This window comes from Haplochromis burtoni, unplaced genomic scaffold (assembly GCF_018398535.1).
Source record: "Haplochromis burtoni strain Fernald_Lab_line unplaced genomic scaffold, NCSU_Asbu1 Contig_110, whole genome shotgun sequence".
In the NCBI taxonomy this organism is placed as follows: Eukaryota; Metazoa; Chordata; class Actinopteri; order Cichliformes; family Cichlidae; genus Haplochromis; species Haplochromis burtoni.
The window spans coordinates 175,954-195,826 of NW_024582471.1; the positions used below are offsets into that span (position 1 = coordinate 175,954).

The 19,873-nt window shown below is 39.3% G+C and overlaps 2 protein-coding genes across 5 annotated transcripts in view; one reads left to right on the top strand and one right to left on the bottom strand.

Annotated features, from left to right (window-relative positions):
• The window catches only part of prss12 (serine protease 12), a 20,716-nt gene extending 16,264 nt beyond the window's left edge, over positions 1 to 4,452 (top strand). For both annotated transcript variants that reach the window (XM_005928217.3, XM_005928216.3), the window contains exons 12-13: positions 147 to 442; positions 2,360 to 4,452. In XM_005928217.3, coding sequence (XP_005928279.1) covers positions 147 to 442; positions 2,360 to 2,682 — 619 coding nt within the window. In that variant the 3' untranslated portion in view covers positions 2,683 to 4,452. The remainder of the gene's footprint in view (positions 1 to 146; positions 443 to 2,359) is intronic.
• A 1,583-nt stretch (positions 4,453 to 6,035) lies between these two features.
• Positions 6,036 to 19,873, bottom strand: part of ndst3 (N-deacetylase/N-sulfotransferase (heparan glucosaminyl) 3) — a 49,780-nt gene continuing 35,942 nt past the window's right edge. For 2 of the 3 annotated variants that reach the window (XM_005928218.3, XM_042223376.1), the window contains 9 exons: positions 18,898 to 19,080; positions 18,269 to 18,365; positions 17,295 to 17,418; positions 16,556 to 16,730; positions 15,976 to 16,146; positions 15,339 to 15,448; positions 10,740 to 10,842; positions 9,532 to 9,642; positions 6,036 to 7,159 (listed from right to left, as the gene is read on the bottom strand). In XM_005928218.3, coding sequence (XP_005928280.1) covers positions 7,130 to 7,159; positions 9,532 to 9,642; positions 10,740 to 10,842; positions 15,339 to 15,448; positions 15,976 to 16,146; positions 16,556 to 16,730; positions 17,295 to 17,418; positions 18,269 to 18,365; positions 18,898 to 19,080 — 1,104 coding nt within the window. In that variant the 3' untranslated portion in view covers positions 6,036 to 7,129. Of the gene's footprint in view, positions 7,165 to 9,531; positions 9,643 to 10,739; positions 10,843 to 15,338; positions 15,449 to 15,975; positions 16,147 to 16,555; positions 16,731 to 17,294; positions 17,419 to 18,268; positions 18,366 to 18,897; positions 19,081 to 19,873 lie in introns of all 3 variants that reach the window. The other variant, XM_005928220.3, reaches the window with a different exon arrangement.

The window sequence follows — 19,873 nt, forward strand, 5'->3', positions numbered from 1 at the left end:
TAGATAGATAGATAGATAGATAGATAGATAGATAGATAGATAGATAGATAGATAGATAGATAGATAGATAGATAGATAGATAGATAGATAGATATACATACATACATAATATGTATATATACATATATATCTACAATTCTCTGCAGGTATGGAAACAGCACCAAGCAGTATAAAGTTAGAGTGGGAGATTACCACTCCCTCGTCCCTGAGGAATATGAAGAGGAGTATGGTGTCGATCAAATTGTGCTCCATCCAAGCTACCACACCCATAGCAATGATTACGACCTGGCCCTGGTTCATCTGTCACAGGGGGCAGTGGACAAGATGCCGGGAGAGTGTGTGTCATTCAGCCGTCATGTCCTTCCCGCCTGCCTGCCCATGAGGAAAGAGCGAGTGCTCAAACAAGCCAGCAACTGTCACATTACCGGCTGGGGCGACACAGGTGAGGGTGTGTATGTGTATTTGAGTGTTGAGTGGATAAACTGGGGTGCATAACCTGAAGTCACAAAACATTATGCAACGTTATGCAAAATACCCATTAATCTTCATTCATAAATCTTTAACGCCACAGGGCCACAGTATTGTAGTGATTCCAAGAGGTCAAATGCACTGCAACTTAAAATAACACCAGCAAATACAAAAACGCTGCAACAGCACACAAAACACAACAGAAGTTGAATAAATCGCAATAGTAGAAAAAAAATCTCTTAAACCACAACAGGGTTTTTCTGGGGAGGCGATATTATGATGGACCAGCTGCAGAAGTGACAAAAACCAAATGATGAGATTTTCAGACCAAGTTTGAAACACTCAAAAAAGCGGAGGATTCATCTGTGGGAGATATGAGGGAGGAAAAGAAGGCCAACATAGATTTCACAAGAATCTCACATTTGCACGTTTTCAGTTCCATGTTAATTGTTAACTGAAAATAGTTTGTCACAATTACTTCTGCTGTCAAAAAACGTATTTAAAAACTAACAGAGACCTCCAGATGCCCCTCAGTGTTAAAAAAAAAACCCTCAGCAGTAAGGCGATAAAGGGAAACAAGTGCACCCAAAGGGTTGTTTCTGTATTCAGTTAAGGGTGATTCTCCAAAGAGCAGAAAAATTCTATTCTCAATTGAATGTGTTTTTAAAGGTCACCCGCAAAGCCAGATGAAGTAAAGACGAGTCCGTCATCAGTGCTGTAAATTGTACTTGTTTGACTTCATTTTCTGTCTCTGTCCATACACCTGACCATATGCGCACATGCACATCTGTTAGTGATCTTTAAATTACACGCTGATGTCATTAATCACAGTGAGTCAAAAGAACACAGGACACGGTCAAGCTGGAACACACACTCCCTAAGATCCGAGCGTGTTTCACACATGGATTCTAAGTAGTGGACTGTACATGTGATAGAACATTGATGTTTGTGGAAAAGAGCGTTTTTATTAGCTTATTTAAGTGAGGCAATGCAGGCTATTCAGAGGGTGTGAGGACATGTGTGCTCAGTACAGCTGTTAGTGCCCCTCTGATATCACACACGCAAGCAAATTTTACACGTCTGCCATCCTAAGCTGCCTTGGATAGTTAGCAGTACTATGTGGCATTGGAGAAAGAAACCACTCACAACTCCAGAGCTCTGAGCTGCAGAGCTCGGGGTGGCTGTAGCACAGGTGGTAGAGCAGGTTCATCGGAGTATGAATGTGTGTGAATGTCAGTTAGAAAGCACCTAGGAAAAATGTGCTTGTGCGAATGGGTGTGAATGGGTGAAGCGCTTTGAGTGCTCAGATGAATAGAAAAGAAACACTGCTTCATAACCACAAGGATTAAAGGCTGTCTGGCACTGTGACCTAAATGTTTAAAATCAGCATGCTACCATGTGATAATATTACTCAACGGAGTAAACATTTAACAGCTCAACATCATGTTGAGCCATGCTAACTTTATATTTACGTTTTGCACTAACCACATGCAGTCATGTGTTCTAGGTCATGTTTTGTATCTAAGTTGAGGGATAAACAGAAATTCTTGATGATGGCACTAAATGAGAATTCACTGTGAATGATTGTCATAAACACATCGTTTTTTGTATGTTTGCCTCACTTTCCTTGAAATCCAATCATGATCGCACACACAATCTACCCAAATTTAATCTCACAACCCACACATCATACAGCATGTAGCAGCTGCTGTCAGTCAGAGTTAAATGCTGGATCTGTGTCTGAGAGCCATGAGATGCTGATGTTGCCGAAGATGCAGAAGAAAGTGCAGTTTTTCCTCCTGCTGCCCATTGAAACCTTGTTCTCTTTCTTTGGAGCATAAATTCAGGCGCACCTTTGAAACCTGCCTTTCTCTGCTCTCTCCTTTTCCAGGCCGTTCATACTCCAAGACCTTGCAGCAGGCTCCTCTGTCTCTGTTTCCACGCCGCCATTGCCAGGAGCATTTTCACACAGCCTTCACAAGCCGCATGCTCTGTGCCGGCAGCATCAACTCAGAAAGGCGTGTGGACAGTTGCCGTGGAGACAGTGGAGGTCCATTGGTGTGTGAGCGCCCAGGAGGGGGTTGGGTTGTTTACGGGGTCACATCCTGGGGTCAGGCCTGCAGGACACAGCAGTCCCCTGGTGTCTACACCAAAGTCTCCGCATTTAGCTCCTGGATACGCAAAGTAATTGGACGCGATGAAAAAAAGAAGTAATAAACTGAAAACAACGGTCTAAATCAAGAGGATTCATTTTCAGCCAGCTACTTGCATAAAAGGATATTTCAGTTATGAATACTTAATGTCATTCTTAATAATCCTGTGAGGTATATCACAATCTGACCTTTAGTGACATAAAGACAATGTTGGACTTTATTGTATTTTGTTTTTTGTCAAGGGAAATTATTCTTTAGCACTTATTTTACTAATTTAACATTTTTATGAGGTTTTCATTTCAAATGGTATATTCTGTAAGCTAAGCATCTCTTTGTTTATGTAGCATCACATGCAGCCCTTGATTATTGTTTTTTAAACTGTTTTCTGTGCTCGCTTTCGTTATGAAGTTATACCTTGTAACTTATGTCATGAAATATGCTATTAAAACATTGAAAAGGGACCACTGTGTTAGAACAAGCATACTGTAAATGTGCATGTACTCATGCTGAAACAGTATGTGATAGCACAATATTGCATACTTGCACTACGAAATCCTTTTTGGTACTTAATGCATGACATCTAGTGCTTCTGTGTTAAGTATTTTAGTCATATTGTCAAAGTGAAATATGATTTTTAACCTCATTTCATTCTTGTTTGTGTAACGTTTTTGTGTGATTTCAGGTCTTGGTAATTCTCAGGCTTTTGCAATTGCTATCCAGTCAGTATTTGTCCTTGACTTAGCACTATGTGATGTATGCAGAAAAAGGAAGGGGCGTAAGTCCTTCTGATTTAAAGCACAAGCATTTTTGAAGTGTTGATCTATCACAGTGACTCAAAGGTCTTGGTCAGATAATTGAGGGTTGTCATGCTTCTAACAACAGTGAAAGGAGACAATCTGTTACACTTGAAAAAAGAAAAAAACACCCACTGCCTCCTTATTGTTAAATGATAAATGACCATGTTTTTTGTCTCAACATTTCTGGGTAAGCACAAATTTTGATAAAAATTTATATTAAAAAAAAATCTGAGTTTGTGTTTTTAATTTAGATGCCAACATATGTGCAGTGTTCATATTTTATTTTTGAAGTAAAAAAAAACCCCAACGCATTCACTTGTACATTTTATACGACATGTCCTGTCTTTCCACCACATCTAATAGGTCACAGCTGCTGGAACAACAGAGCTCCTTCAGGGTTGTTTTGTTTTTACTGCAAAGTGTCAAAGCAAGCATCCCCTTGTCAGATGATGTGTATGCACACCCAATGGAAAACAATGCCACTGGTATGTCGCAAAGTGTTTGCGGGAACTGTAGCCGGTACTCCTGATTTATGAGAAAAGGTGTACAAGTTGCTGTGAATGCAAAACCAGCATTTCATGTTTCTTTATGTTCTACAAAATGTATTAAAAGGTTACTTGAGGTTACTCAAGTACTCATCATACTTTTTCAGCATGAGTAAATGCAACTTTGCTTTCACATGAGACAGCATACACTATCAAACTGTAGTGGTGGGGTTTTGGTTTTTATATCTAATCCTGCTTTCTCATGTATCCAGAAGTATACGCCTCCCTCACGAATTAGTATCTCGACAGATTCCTACTTTCAACATACAACAAGAACACTCGTATTTTAAAATAAAAAAAAAAATTGGCAAAGTTTTGGCAAATTTTTAAGATCTACAAACAAAGAATACTACACTCCTGTAAGTTCATGCTCACTTCTGTGCCTAAAGGCACATTGCAAGAAATGGTAAAATATACTTAATTTATCCCAAAAGATTGGGATTAAACGTTAACATTATTTTAAATTTGCTGTCACCTGTTGATCAGCAGGGAAAGAGGTGCAGTTTTCAGAGCTCTAAGTCTGACAGCCCCCTCTTGTGGTCATTATTTGACATTGCAAAGTTATAAAACTAGTCTTGTGTTGAATTTGGAAATGCTTTAATTCTTCATGTCAAGATGCTGAAAAACATTCCTCAGTGTTTTGGTCCATATTGACATGGTCAAGCATCACAGAGTTGCTGCAGATTTGTTGGCTGCACATTCATGATAAGTATCTAATGTTCCACCACATCCCAAATGTGACTATCAAGACCATTTGAGTACAGTGAACTCATTGGCATGTTCAACAAACCAGTTTAAGATCATCTGAGCTTTGTGGCATTGTTGGTTATCCCGCTGGAAGCAGCAATCAGTAGATGTATACACTGTGGTCATACCCCCACATCACCAGCCTGCACCACCAATAGAAGGTAGGATGAATTTATACTTTCTTGTCTGCTCCAAATTCTGACCCTAACGTTGAATGTTGCAGCAGATACCAAGACTCGTTAGATCCTTTTTCCAATTTTCTGTTATCCAAGTGAACCCATATGAACTGTAGCCTCACTTTTCTGTTTTTATCTAGCAAGAGTGGTGTGGTCTTCTGCCATCGTTTCAAGGTTCAACATGTTGATGCTCTTCTGCGTGCCTTACTTGTAAAAATGTTGTTATTTGAGCTGCTACTCAGTAATGACCTCAAGCATCAACTATTACTTCATATTTTCTGAAATATTCTCCGTAAACCTTAGAAATGTTTACTGGGAAAATCCATGCTAATCAGCAGTTTCTGAAATACTTTGACGAGCCTGATCTGGCACCATCAACCATACCATGTTCAAAGTCACTTAAATCCCCCCTCCCCAATTGTGATGCTTGAGTGAAACTTCAGCAGGTTGTCTTGACTTGTTTCCGTGCAAGGATGCATGCCATATTGCCATGTGATTGGCGGCTCTGATGTTTGTTTAAAGGAGCAGCTAAACACTGGTCCCTTATACAGTGGATAATGAGTGTAAACACACACACATTGTAAGAATCAAAGGTTTAAACAGCTCTCAAAATGTCATTCAACAACATTTATGGTTTCGTGGCTTGGATGTTATGGGCTTGGATGATATTCAAGCCCTAACCCCCCCCCCCTTTGCTATTTCATTTATATTTATATTCCACCAAGATACTATGTCACAACTAAAAGTCACTGACTCAAAACTTCCTTCCAAGTGGACTAAAGATTAAGGATTCAGGTCTCTCCTTTAATTTTCATTCATCTGTTATAGCCTGTATATGTTGTATATTAATATTTGCAAAAAACAAAATAATAAAATAAAATCAGTAACATCAAAAGTAAAATATTGATCTCATAACAATAAAAAAATAAAAAGTGTTAGCCAGTATGCAAAGCAGAAAAGTATTGTTGTATTGATTAAATGTTCTCTGATACAATACCAGATGCACTGCATACTTTCATCATGTCATTTTCACTTACCTTAGAAGAGTAGAAACAGCATAGTGTAAGTTCACAAATGTGGCTTCAGGTATGATCCCGCATTTAGGTAATACAATAATATAATACTCGTTAAAAAAATATCAGCTGTCAGTCATATCCATTTCTTTAATTTTGGTTTTTGTGTTTGACATTTAGGGATTTTGCATTCAAACTGAAGCTAAAGAACAGAGGCCACTGCTTTTAAAAAGGAGAAGAAAAAGTCAAGTTGAGACTTAACTGAGACACCGACAAAACAAAAACTGCCTGCAGTTAGCATAGCTACTTTAACTGTCATAGCCACTAGGCTGACTTCCACCCACAAACTTGTATCTCCTCAGAGCTAAAATCATCAGCACTCATTCTTTGCTTAATGGACACAATGTTCCCCTGGATGTCTTGTCACAGTAAAAGAATGAGCAGGCAATTCTTTTTGCTTCAGTGACTCGTGTACAGTCCAAACTTTCCCACTAAAGCCACAAGTGACATCTCTAAGGGTTAACAAAGCTACCAGATCTACCAAAAACTAGCTGTACTTAAAAAAAGAAAGAAAAATCACAAAAAATGAGAACCTAGCATGGAAAGTAACAGTTTTTCTCTCACCCTGAGTCTATGCATGTGTCCTCCTTGCTTTCTTTCTTTCATTAAAACAGAAAACTTAAAAAAAAAAAAAGGTAAAAAGAGACCTCATAGCATGTGTTTTTGTATTGGAGATACATAGAGCAGAACATAGTGCAAACTCACGTCTATGAGAACCACGCACAGCTGACCAGCGCTGTTCTGGCAACATAATTTAAGGTGATAATAAAATAAAAATTATTGATCACTGAATTTACTGCAGGTGTGCACGAGAATTCACCGGAACAGGGTTTGGGCATCAAAGACTTTCCAAATTCTCTTTGTCCCCCACAGTTTGCGTCACTGTTGTCATGTGGTTCTTTCCTTTAGTCCCATTTTTTCAGAGCTGTCTATTCACCTGACAGATTCCTCCACCCACCCATCTACCCATCCATCCAAGAGTTCTGTATCAGCTCACAAAGTTTCTTTGCGCTTTCATTACTTCTGGTCCCTTCAGCAGGGTCACAGCTCTTCGGTGAACCAAGGCGCTCCGTCCTCGCTTTCACCTCAGGGTGCACTAAAAGGCCACAGACAGTGCATCTGAAGGTTAGGTGCTCCTGGTCGCTTTCCTGGTCCCTGACCCCAAGACTTTTAACCATGGCTCATGGATGCAAAGGTTATCTAACCTTCAGGAAGCAGCAAAGAGAGAGGGAGGGGATTCAGAGGGAAATGCAGAGACGAGGGAAAGAAATGGGATAAAGTAATTTAATTGCACTTTGTTGATTTATTGATCTAAATGCTAACCGAGTTAATAGAACGGGAGCATGATGTGAATGCTGTCAGTGGACTAGAAAACTTATGTCATGGGGCTGACTGCCTTTGACTCATAAACCGTGAGAAAATGCAGCACATTCAAGTGTGCCAAAAAAAGAGAACAACAACATTATGAAGCTTCGTGTATCTTCTATGCTTTGAATATCTATTGGATTGATTTGGGTTTTTTTCAGCAGGGCAACGTCACAAATTGTGACACACACTCAGCATTTTTATTGCACTGCATTGTTCATTACCAGGGTGGAAAGTAACAAAGTACAAATACTTTGTTACTGTACTTAAGTGCAATTTTTTGGTATCTGTATTTAACTTGAGAAGTTTTTTTTGTCAACTTATTCCTTTTGCTCCCTACATTTTAAACAAATATCTGTACTTTCAACTCATTACTCATTACTTTTGCTTTAATGCTGTTGGGGGTAGTTATTGTTTTATCACTGCGAGTACTCAAGTACTTTTTTACTTGAGTAAAGAACTTGAATCAGTACTTCAACTTTTAGTAGAGTATTTTTAACAGTAGCATTTATACTTCTACATAAGTACAGAATGTCTGTACTTTTTCCAGCCATCCATGAAAAGAGAATTTATTAAATTTAACAGCGGTAGAAGTTAGCAGGAAGTTAGCTCGCTAGTTTTCACCTAAACATGATATATCATGTTCTGACTGAGGGGTTTCTGAAAAAATTAAAACGTACAGCTCTGCTATCACAAAGAACATAAATGAAGACTAAACTGCAGTGACGCTTTGTAGGGTTACTGAAGTTGGGCTAGCTGGTATACAATGATGTACTACACGATCGCTAGCGACATAGCTATGTTAGCATAACATAATAACAGTGAAGCTGGAGGATGAACACTAACTTTTTTCCACAAGTTAACGTGGAAAAATGAATGAATAGCATGTAGTAAAAACCGAGAGAGGCCGACAGTGATCACTGACTGTTTTTAGGGGCTTGTTGAGATTAAATAGAACAAGATACAAAGCATTAAACCATGTTAAAAACACAACAGCCTTAGTAGTTTAGGCCTGGAAGCAGGTTTCATGTCATCACTTAGAGACCGCATTATAGTGAGCATCTGATAGTTGTTTTAACTACATTCTGCAGGCTATTTTAAATTCAGTTTTGTTTGATCGATATTTAATATTCACAATTATTCAACTTTATTGTATTTATACTGATGCCAGGTTAATTTTTATCTTGTTATTATTATTTTTGGTCATGTTGTGTTCCGTTTTATTGATCTTATTTAAGCTTGTTGTCATATTTGTGTATGCCTTAGGTATAACTGCTGTACTCAAGGTGTTTCCCACCTTTGAGATGAAAAAAGTATGTCTTTTGTTAAACGGGGGTTGTGACAACATTTTCCCCCAAAATATATTACAACTGGTTATATAAGTTTGTGCTGAGTTCTGTCTTGTTGAAATCATTGAAGACTGCTGATTGCTTTCAGCACTATCACCTCTAAACATACTCGAAAGCCATGAGGTAAAACTCATTTTACATGTTGGGGGTAAATTGAAAGAAATGTGTAAAACTGCTCATTGGCAAGACTGCCCTGCAATTATAAACTCAATTACTTTGGTGTTGTATAAATGGGCACGAGGGAAGTTTTTATCAGAAGAAAAGGGTGTAAAACATTTGATAATACATCTGAAAACTCAAAATTTATGCCCTACTTGCCATCCAGTGACCAGATCGGAGTTTTTGCCTTGCTAATTCTGGCCTCCAGAACTTATGTTTGCCTAAAAATTCCCTGTTTAGAACTGGGCTGGTGTGGATATTTATATTCAATATTTACATATTATTCTGACTCGGGTTTATACTCAAGTTTTCGTATCATCATTAAGTTGTAAATGAAGAGCAGAGGACAAACAAAACTGTGACTGGCAGACTAAATGTACAACCATGTTATAACAATTTAGTTTTAGTTTGTTTGATTAACCCCAACATTAACATTTCTGCCAACACAGAGTCCAGTGAACCATTGTCTTGAATAGTTTTCTAAACATGGAAGCTCAATAAAGTTAACCCATTTTAGCCTTGGGCATTTTAAGTGTGCAGTGTTTTCAACTGTAAAATTAAAATTAAATCAATAAAAAAAACTATAAAACTTGAATTGCTGCTGTATATTTCACTGCTCAGTTTAATACACTATTAATTCGTTCAGACTCTTTAACTAACATATATTGTGTAGTCTGGTGAGATGAGCAATCTGCTGACCTTCTGCAACTCCTCTCTCAGCCAAGAGGGAAGAGGCTGTCCGAGCCGGTGCAGCAGCTTTGACAGCTCCACGTTGTGTTCTCTGTAGTACCTGGAGAGATATGCCCGTGCCTGAAGAGAGTAGCACGATGAGAGACGATGAAAGAATGAAAATAGAGAAGACCAAGAGAAGGGGGAGTAAGGGAGACAAAGAGGCAGCAACACAAATAGGAACAGTTGGTCCATCAGGATTTGATACATTGTAGATTGGAAAGACAACACAGGAAAATAAAGAAATAGGAAGGAAAGCAGAAAAGGTATTGGGTGAAAAGGAGAAAAGAAGCACAAGAGGAGGAAAAGGGGTTGAAAAGGAGGGATATGTAGAGGCATTTTGGAAAGAGACAAACAATAAAAGCGAGACAGGGGGAGAGATATATATAGAGAGAGATTAATGATGAGCCACAAACCAAGATCAGTTTATTTCTCCTCTGTAGGACTTTAGGGCCACTAAGTGCCAAGTGGTACCAACAGAGCTAAAAAATGAAGTTATAAAGGGAAGAAAATTACATGAAGGATGCATGAGATCCATTATTTCTCTCGCCCCCTGTGTGAATTCCTCATCTCTCTACTTCTCTTGTCTCCCCAGTGCTACCTCCACCTCCTCCCTCCCCATCCCTGCTTTGCCCTCTACCTCCGTCCCCCTGGTGGAAACTCAGAAACAGTTTAATTATAGGCGACAGTGAGACGCAGCCATTAGCCATGTGTGAGTACATGTGGGAAGACAAATTGCATCTATGTGTTTGTCTTCACGTGAGAGCAAATGTGTGATTCATTGTCTGCAGGTCTGGTCTCCTCTGTGGAATCAGTAGCCAGGACAAAGATTTATGGATTGGATTTTCTCCTTCCACCTTCATCCCACTCTCTCTCTCTCTCTCTCTCTCTCTCTCTCTCTCTCCCTCTCTCTCTCACAGAGGTTGTGTCACTATCGAGTCCTCATGATTAGGTTGTAAGTTTCTGGCTAGATCTGATTGGGTGACAGTTTCCATCCAATGCTGAGTCCTGTGGGAAATTTTGCCACAATGATAGAGGGGATTGTGGGCTGTCACTGTCAATCAGTCTGGCAGCTCTTTTTTTCTTTTTTGTACATCTTTTTCAAACATTTCATTCAGGGAGTATGTAAGTACTTTCATGAGCATAATATGTTCTAATTAAAGTAAAAACCATCTTACCTCTGGCTCCATAGGGGGGTACTTCCTTCCTTTGCTTTTCCCCAAACATTTAGTCTTTCCTCCATCCAGGAGCTGGCACCAAAAGCCCTTCTGAGGGTCAAAGCTGTGACAATAGGAAAAAAAAAATTAAATACTTAAAAAAATAAACCTCAGTGCTGCTGTCAAGGCCATCCTATTTAGAAGTGCTCCATTTTTTAGCAGCTACAGCTGAAAAAGAGGACACATCTTATTCGCACAAACTAAACATCTTTTCTGTCATCATCATCTACGTTATGCCCACTCTCTCTTCACCTTTCCTGCTCTCTCGTTGTCTTAACAGAGTCATGCAGTAGGAAGAAGTACAGTTTATTGATTGGTTAATACAGTAATCCTCTTCTGCAGTGGAAAAAGAAATACGGGAATATGCATAGGCTATAGCCTGTTTATTCACTGGAACGGTTTCTGTTTTCTACGTAAAAAAAGAAAAAGCCCTGGAGCACGCAAGTTAGAACCATTAAATGGTATGTTTGTTTAATCCACTTTAACCAATCCATATTTATGGCATTGCATTTAAGATGTCATGTGTCTGATATTCAGCAGCAAACAGCTAATACTTGTTCATTGTGACAGAAACAACTGCAAGGACAACTGCAAGACGTTCCTGACTGCCATGAATAAGAGGTAAATGATCAGGCACAGAGTGGCTAATTGCAATCTGATAGAAGAGGTAGTGTCACAGGTAAATGAATGTGCTGCTTTTGGCCACTTTGTGACCTCAGTATCATTTCTCCACCCTGTGTTACATTTTCCTTGTGAGTTTTGTTGAAATTAGAACACTGAGAAAAAAAAGAGCATTGCACCCCCTCCCTGTTTTTTAATACAAGAAGATAGTGGGTGACCTTCACAGCAAAGTGCCTTTGTGAATTACTGTACTCTGCTGGAGGGATTGGACTACTTTTGCAAAACTCATTCCCCAATAGATTTTGATGGTGGTGGTGGTGGAGCGTGCTCTCTGAGGCGTCAGGCAAAGATCTTCAACTGGGTTGACATCATGCCATAACGTACGATCCATCAAACCATTCAGGGACCCCTCGTGCTCTGGACAGGAGTATAATCACTATGAAAGAAACCAATTTCCACCAGAAAAGGAAAAAAATGACTCATCAAATACACAGAAAAACTTGAATATTGATCTGCAGTGACTCTTTCCTGTAAGGGGCATGTAGATACAAATTATGCTGATAATAGCATAACAACGCCATCAGAACCCTTGACTGTATGGCTCAAAGATTCTGATATTTTCCATAGTTTGGCACGTGTCAATATCTGGGCATGTACACCACTGATGGAAACCTATCTCAGAAGTACAGCTATTTCATATCAATCTACCTGATGTCTAATCTTATAGCTCTTCAAATAATAATAAAAACATTAGTAAAACATCCAATTTGGTGAATGTGGCCATTTACCGACAAGGAACTTATATCTTGAGATTCAAATAACATTAAAACCAGCCAATCCAACATGATAACCCCCGCAAAACTGTCCAGCAGAAGATCATGTAACACAATAAAACCCAATGTGTTGTCCTAGCCTCCACACTTCATATAGACCTACAGTAGCACAAATAAAGAGATAAAAGAGGTGAAAAGGAGATAAATTTAAAACAAGATGCATATTATTGTTAACTGCTTTTGACAGACGGAGGATCAGGGCTAATGTGGATATGATTGAAAGATGCAAATATTTTCTTTATTTGCATGCATCAGCGGGTATAGAAGTATAAAAAAAAAGAGTTAAGTGGTTCTTCTTCAGTTTTCCTCTGACAGGACAGGAGGAAGAAATGAAAGGGGGATTAAATAAATAGGCTCCAGCGTTGAGGATCTGTCAGACTGCTGCCATGTCAAAAGAATGAGAAGGAGAAAAGAAAGATTAGGCTTTTGTGTAAGTCGGTCTTCAGCCAAAACACAACCTCGCAAGCGCACACGCAGCTTCCTTATTATTCTGTCAAAATGCATCTCTTTACAAATTATTTGTATGCATGTGGGTGTGTGATCCAAGACAGATGCACTCTGTCCCAATCTGAGCTACAAATTCTAGATGTCCCTGTCTGTAGACTCGAGGGCTTGCAAGCAGATTGCATTCTGATGAGTGGTGCTTGAGAAATAAACAGTTTAGCGCTCCTCCAAAACATAAAGGTCAAATGCAACACATCTCTAATGGAGAATGAGTTGAAACAGGAGCATCCACAGGCGGAAGCTAATTCTCTTAAGTTATGTACATTAAGACTCATTTTTGTCCATGCGCCACATACAGCTAAATTTGAGCTCAAGTGGGCTGGAGCAGTTGTACTACTATATAATAATTTAACAAAAATCAATTATTTAATGAATAATCTATTTTGAAAAACAGGCACTATATGATAGTGGACTGTCCAGGATGCACCCTGCCTCTAGGCCTGTGAGAGCTGGGATAGGCCCCAGCCCCTCTGTAATCCTCAACTGGTTAAGTGGAAGAAGCTGTATGGAAGTGTGGATGGATGTTACTGAACAGCCAACATGTCTTGAAAAGTGCCACTCTATTATCATTACAAAGCAACACAACAAGGACCCTCTTTGGCTATGGCAAACCATCTGCAACATCTTTGCCACAATAATAAGTCAGCTCTCACAACTGCTCTCTTGATCATTTCTTAATGTTTTTCTGCACAATCATTCCAGCTGCAAACAAACAAACAAACAAAACAGTAAGAAGTCCAAAAGAAATGATGCTTTTTTTCTCTGCGATTTTCACACTTTTAAAAACCATCTAGTGGGCCAGATTGCATCCAGCCGGCCTGTGTTGTTATCCTAGTTCAATTGACATATTTTAGGCAGCTCAACCAACATATTAGATGTACTCGTCTCTGAAAACATTTGATATGCAGTGTATTATATCGATCTGCGTGATTAAAAATGAACCTGGGGTCATTTTAGTGACTACACGTGAAAAGAAATTTGAGCACATACGTGTAACATGCTGTATTTGAGGTTGCAAACAGCATGCATTGGCAACACAATTGAAACCATCTTTCTGACTTGCTTGGTGCACATGCCTTTTTTATCTGCTGTGAAAGACTGCAATGGATGTGTTCATTATTTATCTTGGTAACTGGCACTGTTGTCGTTGCTATTTTAGTTCTTTTGGATTGACACTGTGCAGCAGACTTACCCTTTTTTTTTATTCAGGCAGCTGAAACACAAAATACTCAAGCAGCAGATGCAGTATGTGAGGACAGCTACTGTCCTGTGTTTAAAGAAGGTGGAAGCTTCACCAGCTGAATAGCTTTTACCAAAAATATGCATTAATTATTCCCTTCTTTCTTGCACAAATACATCTAGAAATGTGGTACACAGTGATTATGTAATTCTTACATACTTGTTCAGAAATATACATACACAATACTTTCATGTCTAATGTCTAATTGCATTACTTCCAAAATGCAAGTAATGCAATTAGACATTAATATACCCAATGATGGGGTGTGATATCACTAAGTGTGGCCCAAAGGTAAACATCTAATAGTATTTGCAAATCAGAATATTTCAGACTTCCTCAACAAATTTAAAGCATTAAAAATATTTTGTTATTTGTTAATTTGCCATTGCACTAAAAAAGTATTCACCTCTCTCTTATGCACATAAACTTCTTCTATCATTCTACTGCCACTTTACTCTTTAAGGTTTACATTCTTATTTATATCTTGTGTCCATCTACACATATCCTCATACACCAGGGACGTCAAATTCATTTTGTAACGTGAGCCAATGTATCCCACTTTGATCTTATGAGGGCTGAACCAAAGTCCCCTTTCTGTCCATGAAAAGAAATTTAAATATAAAAATATCTCAGTGTAAAAACCCACCTCTATTTCTTTTCTACACCAAAAAGAAATGCTGATGTAGCAAACCAAATACATTTATCAGTTTATCAGCTTGGGGCTAAATTGTATGAACTGTGTTAAAATTACAGAAATGAATTCTTGTAGCTCACTGACTTGATTGTCCTGTAATTATAAAATGGAAAGTTTTTGTTAATTCAGCGAAAATTCAGGTTTTTTTTCCTGTGGGTACAGTGTAAAAAACTGAAATTTCAATACTAGATAGTGAAAAACATTCATGTTGAGTATCATTTAATTGTTTATCTGTTATTTAATTCTGTTGATATATATGCATAGCCATGGTGGAGGTCTTTATCAACAGGAAAACTCGTGAAAATAGTCCAAAATCGATTCCCTGCTTCACATTTTCCAAAACTGTCCAGTGGTCTGGATTGGAGTCTCTCTAATAAGCACACAAACTCCAAGGTTGACCTTTAATAACTCTTAAGCAACAGGCATATGATGTCACTGTTGTGTTTTTTTCAGAGAATGACACCACTTGGCAGGCTGTCCCCACCGTTCACCAGTAGATGTCAGGCTTCACACAAATTTGGAGTAGGGTCTTGTTATGGGTTTAATTTGTTTAAATATTTCCACCTCGGTGCACACTCGGTTACTCCAGCATGCCAGAGATGGAAGACAGTCATGACTGACACTAAGAAAAAACAGAGAGTCAGCGAGATACTGTGGGAGAGACTTACGTAAGGGCCTGGGAGTAGTTGAAATGGGGAGTGACACCAAGGAACTTCTGAACTTCATCCATCACTGCTGCAGGGTCAGTTCTCAGCTGATGGCCATCTATGATCATCAACTACACACAGATGCAATCATGTGCTCAGATCTGAACTCTGACTTTTAACACTTTAAAGCTTGAACCATAGAATAGTTGCCACAAAATTCAATTTTTATTTTTTTAATGTTTATTTATTATTTAATTCTGACAAATAAAAAATGATCATATGTTAATTGGCATATATGAATTTTAAATTGCATCATATTCGCTACATCCAGCAGTTTTTTCTTTCTTTTTTTTTGCAAATGTCTTATGCAATTTATTTAGTTTTGAACTTTTATTTGTTTACTATCCATGCATCAAATATGACACACTAGGCATTTAGGAGTTAAGACCAATTTACTTAAATTTTTTTCATAAGCTGAATCAATAATTTCTCATTTTGTCAAAGCAAAATCTAATCACTAAAATGAAGACACGACTACCATTGTTTCAGCCATGTCGTTTTACGACAATCACAATTCACAGAGAGCTGTTAAGAAGCTAATCTCACTTCTTATTTACTTTTTTCAAGTGCATAGCCCTGTGTCTGTGTCTTTGCATACCTGGTTAGCAGGGTAGTACGTGAGCCACCTCTCTAGGTGTGTAGAGTACAGACCAGGGATGAGACAGCGGTTCTGCAGGGAGCGCAGCTCGGCTGGCGCACCCTTTTTCGCACTGATGACATCATAGAAGGTGAAGCGCAGGGCTGTATGGTCCTCGTGAGCCCTCTGATGCTGGAGAAGGATCACAACTCCCAAATGAGCTTCACAGAATACTCTGGACGATTAATACGTTCACACCTTTTGTGTGAGAGCGTGTTTTCATTGTGGTCAGTGATATAACATTTACGCTGGCACATAGTTGACATTCATATCTCATTAATTAAGCAGGCTTAAGGAAAAGATATCGGGATCTTGTGACATTTCCTGTAATGATATTCATAGATAAATATATAGATAATTAGGCTCATTAACTCTGTGCATGCAAGCGACTCCAAGCACAGTCTTGGATAAAGAACTCAAATTTAAATCAATACAGAGATGCAGCAGATGAAGCAGGCAACTGTAGCAAGTTTTTTTTAAAAATAAGTGAGCAGGCAAAAGCATCTAATGTATTCTGTGTGTGTTTGTGCACAGTACTTACCTGATACCAGCTGTAGGCCCTGTCAGAAGGGTTGATGAGCAGGGTGATGATCTTGGCCTTGGGTAGCAGGGCAGCAGCTCGCCGTGGGGTCTCCTCTGAGGGGAAATAGTTGGCGCTCTTCTCAAATAGGAAGTCTGTGCTAACATTGGAGGGCACGGGGAAAAACTCCATGTACCTGAGGCAGTAGACACAGGGAAAATTAAGTAGTCATATAAACATATGCACACACTCAAGACGTACCCCTCATGCACAAGCATTAATCATCACTGCAAACTCACCCAGCCGCATTTAAGCAGTTTTTTTTTCAAAGTCACTTCTAAAGTCACAAAGTTACAGCCTTTACAGCTCAGACAATGATCCTGAAATAAACATGATATATTTTAAACTGTGTTTAATGAAGAATTTTCACAGTCAGGTCTTTATGGATGACTTTGGAGAATGCACCAGCTGTGTCTCTGTCAGCTAAGCAACCCATAAATGGGTTGCTTACCCATTTATGGGTCAATTTAGGCAGCCATATGTCTGTTGGCTTATGTTTGCAGACTTAAAAAGATCATTTGGAAGACGCTGCTAAACTGCTTAATGGATCACTCGAGTCTGCAAGACATAGGACAATCCATAACAACTTCACAAAAAGGCTTGCAATCTTTCATTTCACCTTAAGCACTGACTAATAAAAGGCAAAGACAACAAACAGAGGTTAGGCTGTGTGTGTGTGTGTGTTTGTGCTTGTTCTTACCAGTCAATTCCTTTGTGGTAGTTGTTGGTATTGAAGAACTGGACCTCCTCATAAGTCTTTGGACTTGGGAAATTGCTGGAGATGGAGGGATGCATGAGTAGGAAGAGATAAAGTGCTGTCGTTCCTGGAAGAAAGGGCATAATTCATAACTGGCTTGTTAATTCAGCTCAGGAGAGAGTAGTCAGTGTGTGTGTGAGTGTGTGTGTTCATCAGTGTGTGTGAGAGCTGTCATCCACTGATCCATACTGGATGAGTTTTCCCTCCGCAAGATTTATATCTTGCTGAGAACTGATTATGTGAATGTGTGTGTGTGTGTGTGTGTAGTGATCATAGGCCTTCCCATCAAATGATTTAAAACCATTTGACACCAATCAGCACTGGGGCTCTGGTCGTGCCCTCTGTCTCGCCCTGAGCAGCTCTTTTCACCCAGTCCCCCTCACACTATCTCATGCACAATCCTGCTATTTTTCCTTCAAGTCTTTTTTCCTGTTTGTTCCAACATCTCTGACTTACCCTCTAACAAAATGAGGATGTAGAGGGTTGTAATTATTGTTGTTTGGTTGCTAATGTTGCTATAATGACCCCCTCCTCCCATTTGGGAGATTATCACCTGGTTAATGAGCGGCTAGAACCTCCTAACCTTTCACACCAAACAGCAGCAATTAGAGGACTTAACTCAGGACTTGTGTAATGTATACACACTACCTTGTTTTTAAGTCTTTGAAGGACCCCCAGTGAAAGAAAAAGGAAAAAAGGGAGAGGTTCTCTATCTGTGCATCTAAAGTAGATCACATGTGGGTGGAAGAAAGGTGGTAAGAGCCTCCTCCTTTGTCTGCCTCTGACAGGACCACAAGAGCGAGGGGGGATTAAATGAATAGGCTCTGATGTGGTAGTTCCAGACACCTGGGCACACAGAAGCAGTCTCTTTGTTGTTTGTGCATGTCTGATTGTGGGCTTTTTTTCTGCATCTTTACCTGTTTTCTGTGGTCCTATTACCATGAACTTGGGTAATCTGTCACAGGTTTTTTCTTTAGACCAGATGTCTTTATGTCGCTTGTCATCACACGGGTTCTACATCACAGAAAAAAAGGGATTAGAGGTTAAAGCAATCATGCACATATTATACACAGAAACACAAACATGCCCCTGAAAATCCATACCACAGAGGATTTGCAGCACAAAAAGGAGGAGATAAGCATTTGTTTTTGTTTTATGCATACTGCTCATAAGTCACTACAAATTTGTGTAAGCTTATATACTGTACACTCTCAAACAGTACTATTAAAAGCATCATATTTGAAGAAAAAACCTTGATATTTGTAATATTTAAACAAAAATCATGATCATACGCAAGCAAAAACAATTACAATCAACCAAAGCAAATACCACCTAAGTAGTGTTTTCTGACCATGACATTACTAATCTAATTTTAGATCATTTGTACATCTGAATATTTCAGGATTTCTTTTTCTTTGTCCTCCAGAATATGTTTTAATCTTAGTAATAAGAACATCTTATTACTCCCAACAGCACCGATAAAACCGTACAAATGCAAGGAGCAATACAAGTCCATACCTGTAGGAAAATACCATAGCAAACACACCTGCCAGAGTGGGTTTCTTTGTTCAGGAAAGAGCTGAAAGTATTTGTGTGCAAGCTGGAGCGGCGGGAGGGTGTGAAGCTTCAGGTTCGTCCATGAGCGAAGGAAGGAGGCCAGGTGGACAAATGTGTAGAGCCCCAGTCGATCATTGCCGTAGTTAGATAGGTGGGTCATGAATATACTTATCTGGAAAGGACACAGGCAGAGAAGGTGGTGGTGGAGAGGGAAAGGGATGTAAATAGAGAGTGGGAAATATGTACTTATTATATTTTGTAAAATTGAGATAAAGTCAAAAACCCATTTCCCAAGTTCCCCATGTTTGTTGATGTTGGTGCAGTGGAAAGCAAACAGATTATTTCTCAGAGTGCGATGGCTTTAAATTCCCTAACAGAGCAGCTGTCCAGCAAGTATAAATATTTGCTATCACTTTGCAAAGTGACACAGTCACTTTTGTTATGTAAGATTGTACATTAACTTTTAGCACAACGCTGCTTTCAAGTACAAAGAGGCAAACAGATAAAGTGAAACTGATGTATTCACCACTCCTAGATAAAGCTGAGGAGGCAGCACAATGCTCCTCGTAGCCACCGGGTGATCGGAAAGATGCACCTACACATGGGGGAGTGTTTCAGATTGTGTTCACGACAGTGAATGTCTGTGAGGAAGAAGGTAAGACTCAGAGGGAGCGAAGGAGCGATAGTGTGCCGGTCCGGGCTATCTGTCCACGGCTCAGTGCTTTTATAGGCTGATCAAAGAGACAAGCTAAGATAGCTGCTACAGACAAATGCACGCGAGTCAGTGTGCGCACATAAACTCACACACACATGCTTCTTTTGTGATTGCACAGAGCTTGAGAATGTGTCCGGATGAAACGGTAACATCAGCCATTAAGGTATGAATTATTTGTTGAATGTGAGCTTGTGTGTCAGTATGCATGAATAAATGTGTCTGTATAGAAGTATGTGTGTGGATGCGTGCG